Source organism: Colobus angolensis, unplaced genomic scaffold (assembly GCF_000951035.1).
Source record: "Colobus angolensis palliatus isolate OR3802 unplaced genomic scaffold, Cang.pa_1.0 Scaffold168, whole genome shotgun sequence".
In the NCBI taxonomy this organism is placed as follows: Eukaryota; Metazoa; Chordata; class Mammalia; order Primates; family Cercopithecidae; genus Colobus; species Colobus angolensis.
In genome coordinates this window covers 4653527-4665232 of record NW_012114799.1, presented here as the reverse complement: position 1 = coordinate 4665232, position 11706 = coordinate 4653527, and the positions used below count along the sequence as shown (strand labels likewise).

At 35.9% G+C, this 11706-nt stretch overlaps 1 protein-coding gene across 1 annotated transcript in view; it reads right to left on the bottom strand.

Annotated features, from left to right (window-relative positions):
• CCNT2 (cyclin T2) overlaps positions 1-11706 on the bottom strand; it is a 41912-nt gene that overhangs the window by 8568 nt on the left and 21638 nt on the right. The window contains exons 4-6 of the mRNA XM_011937743.1: positions 8738-8815; positions 5272-5317; positions 3506-3669 (exon numbers count right to left, since the gene is read on the bottom strand). Coding sequence (XP_011793133.1) covers positions 3506-3669; positions 5272-5317; positions 8738-8815 — 288 coding nt within the window. The remainder of the gene's footprint in view (positions 1-3505; positions 3670-5271; positions 5318-8737; positions 8816-11706) is intronic.

Genomic DNA, 11706 nt, shown 5'->3' with positions numbered 1-11706 from the left:
CCAGCCTGGGGGACAGAGCAAGACTCCGTCTCAAAAAAAAAAAAAAAAAAAACCACATAATATTAATAACCTCAATGCTGGGGGAACCTCTATTAGTAGAGACTACAGGTTCATTTTGTAATAGCAAGCTTCTTTGTAAACTATTCTAAGCCAATGTTAAGATTGACAATTCAGACAAGCTATAATTTAACCATTAATCTTTCAAGATGTAATTTCTTTTGACAATGTCATGACTAGTCCCTGCTAAAGTCTCATGAGCTTTTTCATCCAGTTTGGATGAAAAAACACCCTAATGCCCAGACCTTCACTTCCTCATTTGAAAAGAAAAAGAAAAAAAAAAAAAGACTATTTTTCTACTTTTGGGTCCAACATTAACAAAATTGTTTTGACTCAATTTCTGTAACAACTTGGTTGTAAAACATTAAGTACACTTCAAAATCTGGTACACAAAATGTAAGCTTTGTTTTTCTTAAGTATCCTACTGTATTAAATTTTATAGCAGAACAAAAGAATCTGTTAAGTAATTCATTAACATAATTAATTAGCTATATGCACAAAAATCACAGCATGTGCCTAAAATAGAGGCCCTTCTCTCTCAAAGCTACTGTCTAAGCCAATGTTCTTTTCTGGAACATAGTCATTAAGTGATTTCAGTAAATAATAATACTAGTATCACTGCACTCTAGGATTCAGATAAATCTTGTCTTTTTTTTTTTTTTTCCAGAGAGGGTTTCCTCTGTTGCCCAGGCTGGAGTGCACTGGCATTATCAGCTCACTACAACCTTGACTTCCCAGGCTCAGGTGATCCTCCCACCTTAGCCTCCACAGTAGTTGAGTCTATAGGAGTGTGCCACTATACCCGGTTTGTGTGTGTGTGTGTGTGTGTGTGTGTGTGTGTGTGTGTGTGTGTTTTGTATTTTTAGTAGAAACAGGGTTTTGCCACGTTGCTCAGGCTGGGCTCAAACTCCTGTGCTCAAGATATGTGAGTGACTGCACCCGGCCACATCTTCATGTCTTAAATTTTGAATTGCCTTTTTGTGACTGACACAGAAAAAAAGTGCTGCAAAACATGGTGAAAGTCTTAATGTATCAGGTCTCCAAGATTCTTATTCAACTGCTCTCCAAATTAATAAACTTTACCTTTTTCAGAATGGAAATGAGGTAGCTCCTGCTGTGTCAAAAAAACCCCACAAAAACCACAACCTAACCTCTGACCTAAAGTCAGGATAAAAGGCAGATTACTTTTTTGTGATCTTTTTACTTCAGCACCAGGTATATAAACTATTTTTGTTAAGATTATGCCTACTGGCCGGGCGTGGTGGTTCATGCCTGTAATCCCAGCACTTTGAGGCTGAGGTGGGTGGATCATGAAGTCAGGAGTTCAAGACCAGCCTGGCCAACATGGTGAAACCCTGTCTCTACTAAAAATACAAAAATTAGCCAGGCGTGATGGCACATGCCTGTAATCCCAGCTACTCAGGAGGCTGCGGCAGAGAATTGCTTGAACCCAGGAGGTGGAGCTTGCGGTGAGCCGAGATTGCACCACTACATTCTAGCCTGGGCGACTGAGCGAGACTCGTTTCAAAAAAAAAAAGGAAAAAAAAAAAAAAAAAAGATTTTGCCTACCTAATCTTAATCTAGTGACTATTAAACTAAAACAATGATCTAGATAACCCGATTTTCAAGCTATACAACAGATAAGCCCTGAGTTTTAGATGTCATTTCAACTCATTGAAGATTTCCTTTCCTCTGGATAAACTCTGAAAAAGCCTCTAACAATTTAAGAAAAACATAATCACGCAGCAATAATACAGCAAGAGACATATATTCTGGGATAATTTTTTCCAGGTGGAGAACGAAATAGAAAACAAAGGGATGAAACAAAGAAGCATATTTCACAAATAAGAATAGGCAAACTATGGATAATTGGCCAAATATGGCTGGCCACTTATTTTTGTCAACAAAGTTTTATTGGAACGCAGCACACCCAATCAGTTACAAACTGCCTATGGCTGCTTTCCGGCTGCAATGGTATAGTCATATAGTTGCAACAGAGACCTTATGGCCCACAAACTCTAAAATAGTGTTACTCTTTGCAGACCCCTATCTTAAAGAAACACTTCAAGCAGGGCATGGAGGCTCAAACCTGTAATCCCAGCCCTTTGGGAGGCTAAGACAGGTGGACTGCAAAACCTCGTCTCTACTAAAAATACAAAAATTATCTGGGCGTGGTGGCATGCGCCTGTGGTCCCAGCTCCTTGGGAGGCTGAGGCATGAGAATCGCTTGAACCCAGGAGGCAGAGGGTTGCAGGGAGCCCAGATTGCACCACTGCTCTCCAGCTTGGGGGGCAGAGTATCTTGTCTCAAAAAACAAAACAAAACAAAACAAGGCCAGGCACAGTGGCTCAAGCCTGTAATCCCAGCACTTTGGGAAGACAAGGTGGGCAGATCATCTGAGGTGAGGAGTTTGAGACCAGCCTGGCCAACACGGTGAAACCCCATCTCTACTAAAAATACAAAAACTAGTTGGGTGTGGTGGCTCGTGCCTGCAGTCCCAGGGACTTGGGAGGCTGAGGCAGGAGAATTGCTTGAACTCGGGAGGCAGAGGTTGCAGTGAGCTGAGACTGCACCATTGCACCCTGTTGCCTCGGCAACAGAGTGAGACTGACTCAAAAAAAAAAAGTGTTATCTGTTTTCTTTCTGAAATCTACAGTACGTGGTTAAAATGCCCTAATCCCAAGAATCTCCCATTTCTGGCCAGCTTCTTTTACTTCTCAACCAGAGGAATTTCTCATCAAAACATCCCCAAAATTCCATGCTCCTAATTAACAGAACACATACCCACAATTTCTCCTTGTGTATTCATATTTAACAATGTAAGGCAAAAATGGTAATACAGAGCAAGAAACACAATCCCCTGAAAATCCCTTTAGTTTACTGCTTCACAGTTAACACTCAACTTTCAGTATACACATTTAAAACTCAACAGAATTAGTACACTTTAAATCACTATTCTTATCTTGTCAGCTTACGGAATTCTAAACCTTATTTATTTATTTTTTAAGTCCTGAAAAAGCCTTAGATATCTGGTGGTAGTTAATATATACCCAGGTTGGAATAGAGCAGTGCCTTCAAGGCTTACTGCAGCCTTGACTTCCCGTGCTCAAGCGATCACCCCACCTCAGCCTCCCAAGTAGCTGAGACTATAGGCGTGCACCACCATACCCAGTCAATTTTTAACATTTTTTTGTAGAGACAGGGTCTATGTTGCCCAGCCTGGTCTTGAACCTCTGGGCTCAAGTGATCCTCCCGCCTCAGCCTCCCACAGTGCTGGGATTACAGGTATGAGCACAGCTTCCAGATTCAATTCTTTTTTTCTTTAGGCTGATGAATTCTTGTTTTCATTCTGTTCATTTGATAGTGTACTGACACTTTCTATTGTCAATTCAGACAACTGCCAACTTAGATAAATCCAAACTGTTAAAAATGTATTTTCTCTACTTACCATCTAGTAATTCTAGAGTAACTGTAGGATCCACATATTCCCACCAATGCTTTCCATCAGTTGATACAGGGATCTCCCAATTGGACCATTTGCAAGCCAAATGAATGCATACACATGCTATCACTGTTGGTTTGTACTGAAGACAGAAGGTTGTAAGATGCAGACTGTTGCAGAGCAGGTTTGAAAATGGAGAGCCATAAAAATTCAAGTATGTAAAACAAAGAAAAACATTTACCAGTAAGATTACAGCAAAATTTAAACTCTATCTTTAAGTCTAGAGTATACAACCTTATTAAATTAAAAGCTAAGTTATAAAATTCTAGTACTAAAAAATCTACATATAATGAACATTTCCCCTCACTCACTCCCAATAGTATATTACTACTACTAATATATTAATATTTAAAATTTTGTTTTTACATCTAAAATTGAAGTATTTTATAAAAGGAGAAGAGGATAGTATATTTGCAATAATCACTACATAGATAACACTGTAAATTTTTTGTGGTATTTTTCTTTTGTAATGTCATGGTAAATATGTAAATGTAAAAATAAAGACTATTTGTAAAACTGACAAAGTAATTTCAATGTCACAGTAATCAGGGATTATCCCATCTGATGTGGCTTAACAGGCATTTGCTTTCTTTAGTGAAGCAGAGAGAATTAAACACATATCTATGTAAACCTATGCCTTGTTTTTCGGCAAAGCCACAAAGGAAACTTACCTTTTGCCAAACAGCTTCAAGGCTCAATGTTATTAAATACTGCAAAAATACTACCTTTCTCCTTCCACTATATGCCAAATATGGGGCATGTTAATATGTGTCACAGCTGGTCTTTTCTAATCAAAGTTTCAACTTTAAGTCTTTTTATGTTGTTGTTCAGAATTACTGGGGATAGAGGTTAAATCCCAACAATAGATATTTGAGAAAATATAGCAGTATTTGCCAATCCAAAACTGTAAATAAAACTTATCAGTGTCATAAGAAATTAGGGACCCTACAAAGCTGGCGTGGTCCCTTCTCCCCAATGATCCACTCAAAAAAACAAATTTAAATCATTAATAAAATAAATATAGAACAGAATTATATATTAAAGGCTCCTTAAAACTATTCTTCCAGTTCAGTTTCAATGATGGAAATGTTATCTGATCAGCCATAAATGCATACCATTTTTTACTCTACATAAACTGAAAAGGAAGGTTTTTTTGTTTAAAAAAAAAAAAAAAAAGGAAAACTTGTGTTTATGCAAATCCAGGCATGGATAGGACTTGACTACTTTTAACTTGCTACGAATGGGTATTATCTGGAAAAAAATTTCAAATTACATAAATTTTATTTATTAAAAAAACTTTAATTAGAGTATTTTAAAGTTAAGACTGGATCAATGTGAAATTTTAAAAATTGTCATTTAACTATAATTGTAAACTGGAAATAGCTTTATACTTACCAAGTTGCTCGAATTTCTACGTTAAGTTTAGCTCTGTAATCTTTAGCTGCTATTCAGGCTACCAATTTTAGACTTATGCACTCACAAATCGAGAATATGTCATCAGAAAGCACCACTACACTTCACATTGTGCATTTAACCCCTCTGTGCCCAAAGTCCCTTGTACAATACACCGCAAAGCAAACAGGAAGGTACCACCACAGTAGATGGTCCAGTCTCCTGTTGCAACAAGGGTAAGAGACACATTGAGGGGGCCCTGCATTAAAGGAAGCTATAGTGTGCTACAACAGTGCAACAAAGAGGGTCAGGATAACAACCTGTTGGTAGCCATGAAATAGGATGTCTGTGCCAAATCCTTGCTTGCTGTAAGAAAAGAAAAAAAAAAACGAAGACAATACTATCAGCTTTAACGTGCTACCATCAAAAAGTTCTCAACACAACAAAAACTTCAAAGATTTGTACACAAAAAGTAAATTTTACTTACTACTTACAAATATCACAAGAGCGCCATCATTTTCTATATACTACTGAAAATCTTCAACAACATTCACTCAAATGTTTCTTGCTATCCCCCAAAGATCTGAGAAACAAGCCGATTTGCTTTTAGCTAGCCAGTTACAAGGGCTAAACTTGTTACTAAGTTAAGCATCTAGTCAGCTAAAAGTTGCAATAAAGCATTCTCCTGGATTTAAAAAAAAAGAAGAAGAAGAAGAAAAGATTTTGAAGTCTAATACAAAATACAAAGAGTTGCCTGCCAGACTTAATCCTCAGTCATATTTAAGTTGGCTTAAATACTTCCATCAAAACAAAACAAAACAAAACAAACCCCCACCCCACAAAACACAGAGCACGAACTGCTCAGTTTTTCATCATGCTATTAAGCATCAACAGAGAATAAACCTAGAAACAGCATACAGGTATAGATACAGGAGGCTCCACTGTAATTTATTTCAAATTACAGAATGTAATTAAAGACAAACTTAGGAAAGATACAGGTATTCTAGGGAGGATCAGAATGCTTCAACACTGGTCCCCAACAGAAAGGCAATTTTTAATTAGCTTAAGACACTGAAGTTTTCCCTCCCCTTATTCTGCCTCTTAGTCTTCCCAACAGGGACACCCTTGTTATCGTTTCCCTTTTTCCCAATTACATCCACAACCACTGACACACCTTTCCCCTCTGCTCACCTAGGATCAGTTTATCTCAACTTCACCCCTCTAACAGTCCTCAAATTTCTTCCCCCCTCCCCTATTTTTTATTCATGGCACCTGTAATCCCTGCTGCCCCATGTGGATCATCAACATAAAGGTTTTACAAAAGGGACTGGGGTTTAGCAGAGTTGTGCTAAGGAAGAGTGTCAAAGCATCAGATGTCTTGGAGGCAGTGTGACTTTCCTGGTGGGGAGGGAAGGAGAAATCACAGAAGTGAAGGTCCCTGTAAAATGACATTAGCCAATTCTGCAGCAAAGTAGCATAATATCAACTTTCTCATCTCCAGGGGGGGAAAAAGACTTCACAGAAATCAAATTTATTTTCCCTTCCCCCCGAATAAAAATACGTAGAGAAGGATAAAATAATAATTAAAAAATGCCATTAGTTTTCACCTAGGGATGTATCTAAATTCCATGATCTAGAAACAGTCACTGTGCAATAAAGAAGAATAGAGGGGAAATGCTGTTAGCTGAAAGTTGTAAAAGAGTAAAGGAAAAAAAAAAGACACTAAAACATGAAAGAATACTTTTAAAATGGAGTGAGATATATTCTATAGTTACCTGAAATGTTAGTCAGACAAAATGACATTAAACATATATATGGTTTGTACTCAAAGAATCAGTCACATTTTAACATTAACAACAACAAATAATCTGGTCTAAATATTTGGTTTTGGATATATCAAATTTGTAGTTTTTGTAAATGTTTTAAAAGTTACTATTTCATTTTTCAAGTAAACTGACTTCATGTCTCTCTAAAATTTTTAGTTGTAGGAGGACATGTACAAAAAATATTAATCTCTGATAAACAATTTAAAGAGTCAACAACAACAGTAACCTGAAAATCCAATTTCCTAAGTTAATATTCATAAGTAATATTTTTAAACATACGCTTCCTTCGACTAATGTTTCTTCAATAGGCTCTCAATTTAAAGCAAATTATATGGCTATAATGCTTATGAAGTTTAGCTTACCCTTTTTCAAGTTTTTAGAAAAAACTAACCCTTTTTTCTTAATTCAACATCTACAACTAGTTATGTATACAATTCTATACTATACTGTAATATCGACATGAAAATGTGCTATAAAACACATTGATATAACCATGAAGAACAGGAACCACAGTTAAATATGCTCTAGCTTACAAATGATAATGTATGCTATTACAAAAAATACAAATTGTATTTTCAGATGTCCACTTCCTAATGACACTATCAGACAATTTTTAAAAAATTGTAGCCACTAACATAATAAATCATTAGGTACAAAATGAAATCAATTTAGAATGAATAAAATGTGAGAATACTTAGATAAATACTAAAAACAAAAGACTTTCAAAAGTCTTACTCATTTTGTTTAGGATAAATCTAAAAAAAGTTCGTAGTAAATGAATGAAACTGCAAAATTCTATTTTCAAAAAGGAAGTAACAGAAAATGGTACACTACAGGTCCCAAGTGGCTGCTACGAATACGTTAACACTTGAAATGGAAACAGGAAAGTAGAAGTAAGAAGCAGAACAACATGCAACTGTATAAAAAATGTTTCTAGGGACACAAAAGATACACAGGATTTATTTAGGAGTAGAAAAATGCTGTATCAGATACTACTAGACACTTTACAAGCAGTAAAGCAATACTTTTAAAAAGTACTCCTGTTTATAAACAAGAGGCTTAACAGGCACATCACAAACTATATTTTTTATGCCCTATAATTATTTCTCCATTACACATAAAAAGGAAAAAACTTTTAGTAATGTCAAAGACCCTCGAAAAATACATTGAATCAATTTTAGTTTGCCCAAATGAATATGGGCAAAACACTTCCCCCAAAAAAATAACTTTTTGAGATAGGGTCTCACTCTTGTTGCCCAAGGTGGAGCGCAGGGGCATGATCTGGGCTCACTGCAACCTCCGACTCCTGGGCTCAAGTCATGCTCCCACCTCGGCCTACTGAATAGTTGAGACTACAGGTGTGTGCCACCACAACCGGCTAATTTTTGGGTTTTTTGTAGAGATGCGGTTTCACCATGTTGCCCAGGCTGGTCTCGAACTCCTGAGCTCAAGCAATCGGCCTGCCTCAGCCTCCCAAAGGGCTGGGATTACAGGTGGGAGCCACCATACTGACAAATCTTTTAACAAAGGCAATTTTTATCTGAAAGGTCTGAGATTGGCCTCAAAATTCTTCAACTGTTATCACTTTTCAAAAAGTCAAAGTTTGACACAAACCTAAAATTAATATTGTTTTCTGGACCTATGCACTATTGGCCCACACCTGACTGAGACAGCTCAATGGGGGATGGATAGAGTACTAATACTTGGAAGCCCTCCAAAGTTTTAGTGAAATGAGATCCTTACCTATGTTTAAAGGAAGTTAACATACCAGGTAGAATCACAAGTAGAAGTAGATGAATAGGCAGATGTAGAGCACTAAAAAGTAATGCTTAAAAAATGACATTTCCCCCTACTTTTAACGCAACCTAACAAAAGGATAGAAGAACAAAATAGCACCCAAATCAATTATAGATAATAAAAAGCATTAATACTTATCTTAAAAGTTTTAAGGATCACCTACCTCTTACTAACTGGGTACATTTCACCACATCTGTGTGTGGGTGTTCAATGGTGATCTCAAAACCTGAAACGATAAGCACTTTTTTTTTTCCAATCACTTACCACTACAACACTTGCCTGAGAAATGCCATGAACATATAATATATTCTTCATTATTAGGAAAAATCCATAATTAAAGTTTCTCATCACTGACATTCTCATTACTTTTCCAATGACAAGATATAATTTTTCAAATACAATGTCTCAATTATGAAAATAAAGTTAAAAGACCAAGGGTAAATTTATTTGAAATTCTGAATTATAAATGATTTGGGATTATCTTAAAAACAAATTAAACTCCTGGCAAATACAATTGTTAAGCTGGTCCCACAATTTAAGGACGGAATTCAACTACGTAATATCTTCCTTAATATTTCAAAGCTTTCTTTCAGAAGACATGAAAAGCACATTTTTCATAAACATTAACTGTTGGGCCACAGTGGTAGAAATGAGCTTTTAAATGATACAGCACTCTAGATCAAAGGGTTTCAACCAGTTATCTTATAATTATACTTCATTCATAATTAAAATCATATGACAAACAAACCCTAGAGGTCTCATGACTGCTTAAACTACTCTTTCTAATACGAAAGATGAAATGTTTAAAAGCTTTCAACGTGCAATCAACCTTTAGGTGTGGCAGGGTTTCTGTTTTTATTAAAAGTGAAGATCACATGTGGTTGTCTTCAGAAGCAGTAAGTAAATAAAATCCTAACAAATGGGTAATCTAGATTTATAAAGTTGTTGTGTGGTCTATATATAGTTCTACTGTAATTAAATACGCAAAATACTTTAAATAAAGCCACAGAGGCGTATCTTCTAAATTCTAATGTTCCCCTTAAAATACCTTCTCATTCTCTGTGCCTAAGAATATGTCATCAACAATATGGATATTACATTATGATTTTATATAACTGCATTATATAATGATTCATAATTTTTCATTTTCAATTTTTTAACTAAATGAAATTTATAATTTTGTATAGTAAAAAAATAACATGGTAAATCATTGGATTTGCAAGAAATAAGACCCTCACTTTTTTGGTATCTTTTCATTTTATAGAAACTTCAAAGAATTTACAGTTGACCTTTGAAAAACGCAGGGCCTAGGGGTGCCAATCCCCACACAGTTGAAAATCCACGTACTCCCCTAAGACTTAACTATCGTTGACCAGAACCTGCTTACCGCTGAAGCCTCACTGGTAACATAAACAGTTAATCAACACATATTTTGCATACGTATCATATACTGTATTTTTACAACATAGTAAGCTAAAGAAACTATTAACAAAATCATAAGGAAGAAAAAATGTATTTACTAGTATTAAGTGAAAGTGGATCATCATAAAGGTCTTCATAGTAGGCCAAGGAAGAAGAGGGGTTGGTCTCACTGTCTCAGGTTGGAAGACACAAAAGGGGAGGCAGGAGAGGCAGGCAACACGTAGTGCAACTTTACAGAAATATACCATAATTTCTGTCTTTTGCTGGCATTAAATTCTCTGGCTTTAGATCCTTCACCTTCCCTTTGCTTTAAGCTTCTCTCCAATCATATTAGAGTCCATAGGTATGCCTTTCTTATAGCAATCCTGCATTCACATAAAAGCTGCATTTTCAATATGAGATAAAGTGCAAGGTTTTTGTGCCTGCTTGTATAGCTGCAGTGATGGCTTCAAAAATGTCTTTTTCTTCTTTTACACCGAACCTTACACTGGATTCATTTATTTTGAAATGGTGGGCAACTGTAGCTATAGACCTCAATCTACAATACATATCAAACAATTCAACTTTTTTTTGGTAACATCACAACTTTTATCTGCTGCTTGGGAGCACTTCCGGCATCACTAGAGGCACTTTGTATGAGTCCCATGGTATTAATCAGTTTCCAGTATTGCACTAAATACGGTAAAAATATGCCAGAACCTCTTTTACTGCGGTATGTAACTTACTGGAGAGACAAACTGTTCAGAGATGACAAGTGTCACACAGCATTTTAAGTGGATACTCTTACAATAGCAACAGGAGGTGGCTACAAAATTATCACAGTAGTACAGTTATGTATGTATTATGTATTAACGTTAATTTTATGTACCTTTACATTTGTTTGTTTACATTTTCTCTTAACTGCAAATAGAGCCACATATGCTCTGTGTTTGTGTGCCTAAGTTTTTAAAATTTTTATCTTTTAAAAATAGATTTATGTATATTTTATGGCAGTATATATTAAAACAGACTAATATCGATATATATTTTATGCATTCATGACATCCAACTTTTTCTTAATTTTTTCAATATTTCTAGGCTACAGTTCACCTACAAGTTTTTTCAAATTGTTGCAAATTTCTAATTTTCCAATATTATTTATTGAAAAAAATCTATGTGGACCAATGGAGTTCAAACCTGTGCTGTTTGAAGGTCAACTGTATATGTATTTCACACAAGCTAGTTTTACAATGAAAGAGTCTGTCACAATGGGAAGTTGTGACTGATTTATCACACTTCTATGCAACATCTGGGAACGGAGTAATAAATTTAAAAAATGACAGATTCACAATATGACTCAGATACTATTCCACGGCCACAGAATGGAGGTATGACAGGTAAAGGAACTTTTGCCCAAGTTTACAAAGCAAGTCAGAGGCCTACAGATTTTAACTCGGATCTCCCCAAAGCCCATGTTCTTCCTACCACATCCTAGTGGGTTCTTTCAGAACTAATATATGACTTTAGATAAACCATCACTTTCTTAGGCCTCAATTTCAGAAAATTGAGTAAGGTGAATGATGAGAGTAAATGAACTTGCATACAAAGATATACTTTTAAAAAAGGATGACCAACATTTAAATAATTACTATGTCACGTTAAAAATCATGTGATAGGCTGGGCACAGTGGCACATGCCTATAATCCCAGCACTTTGGGAGGCCAAGGCGGG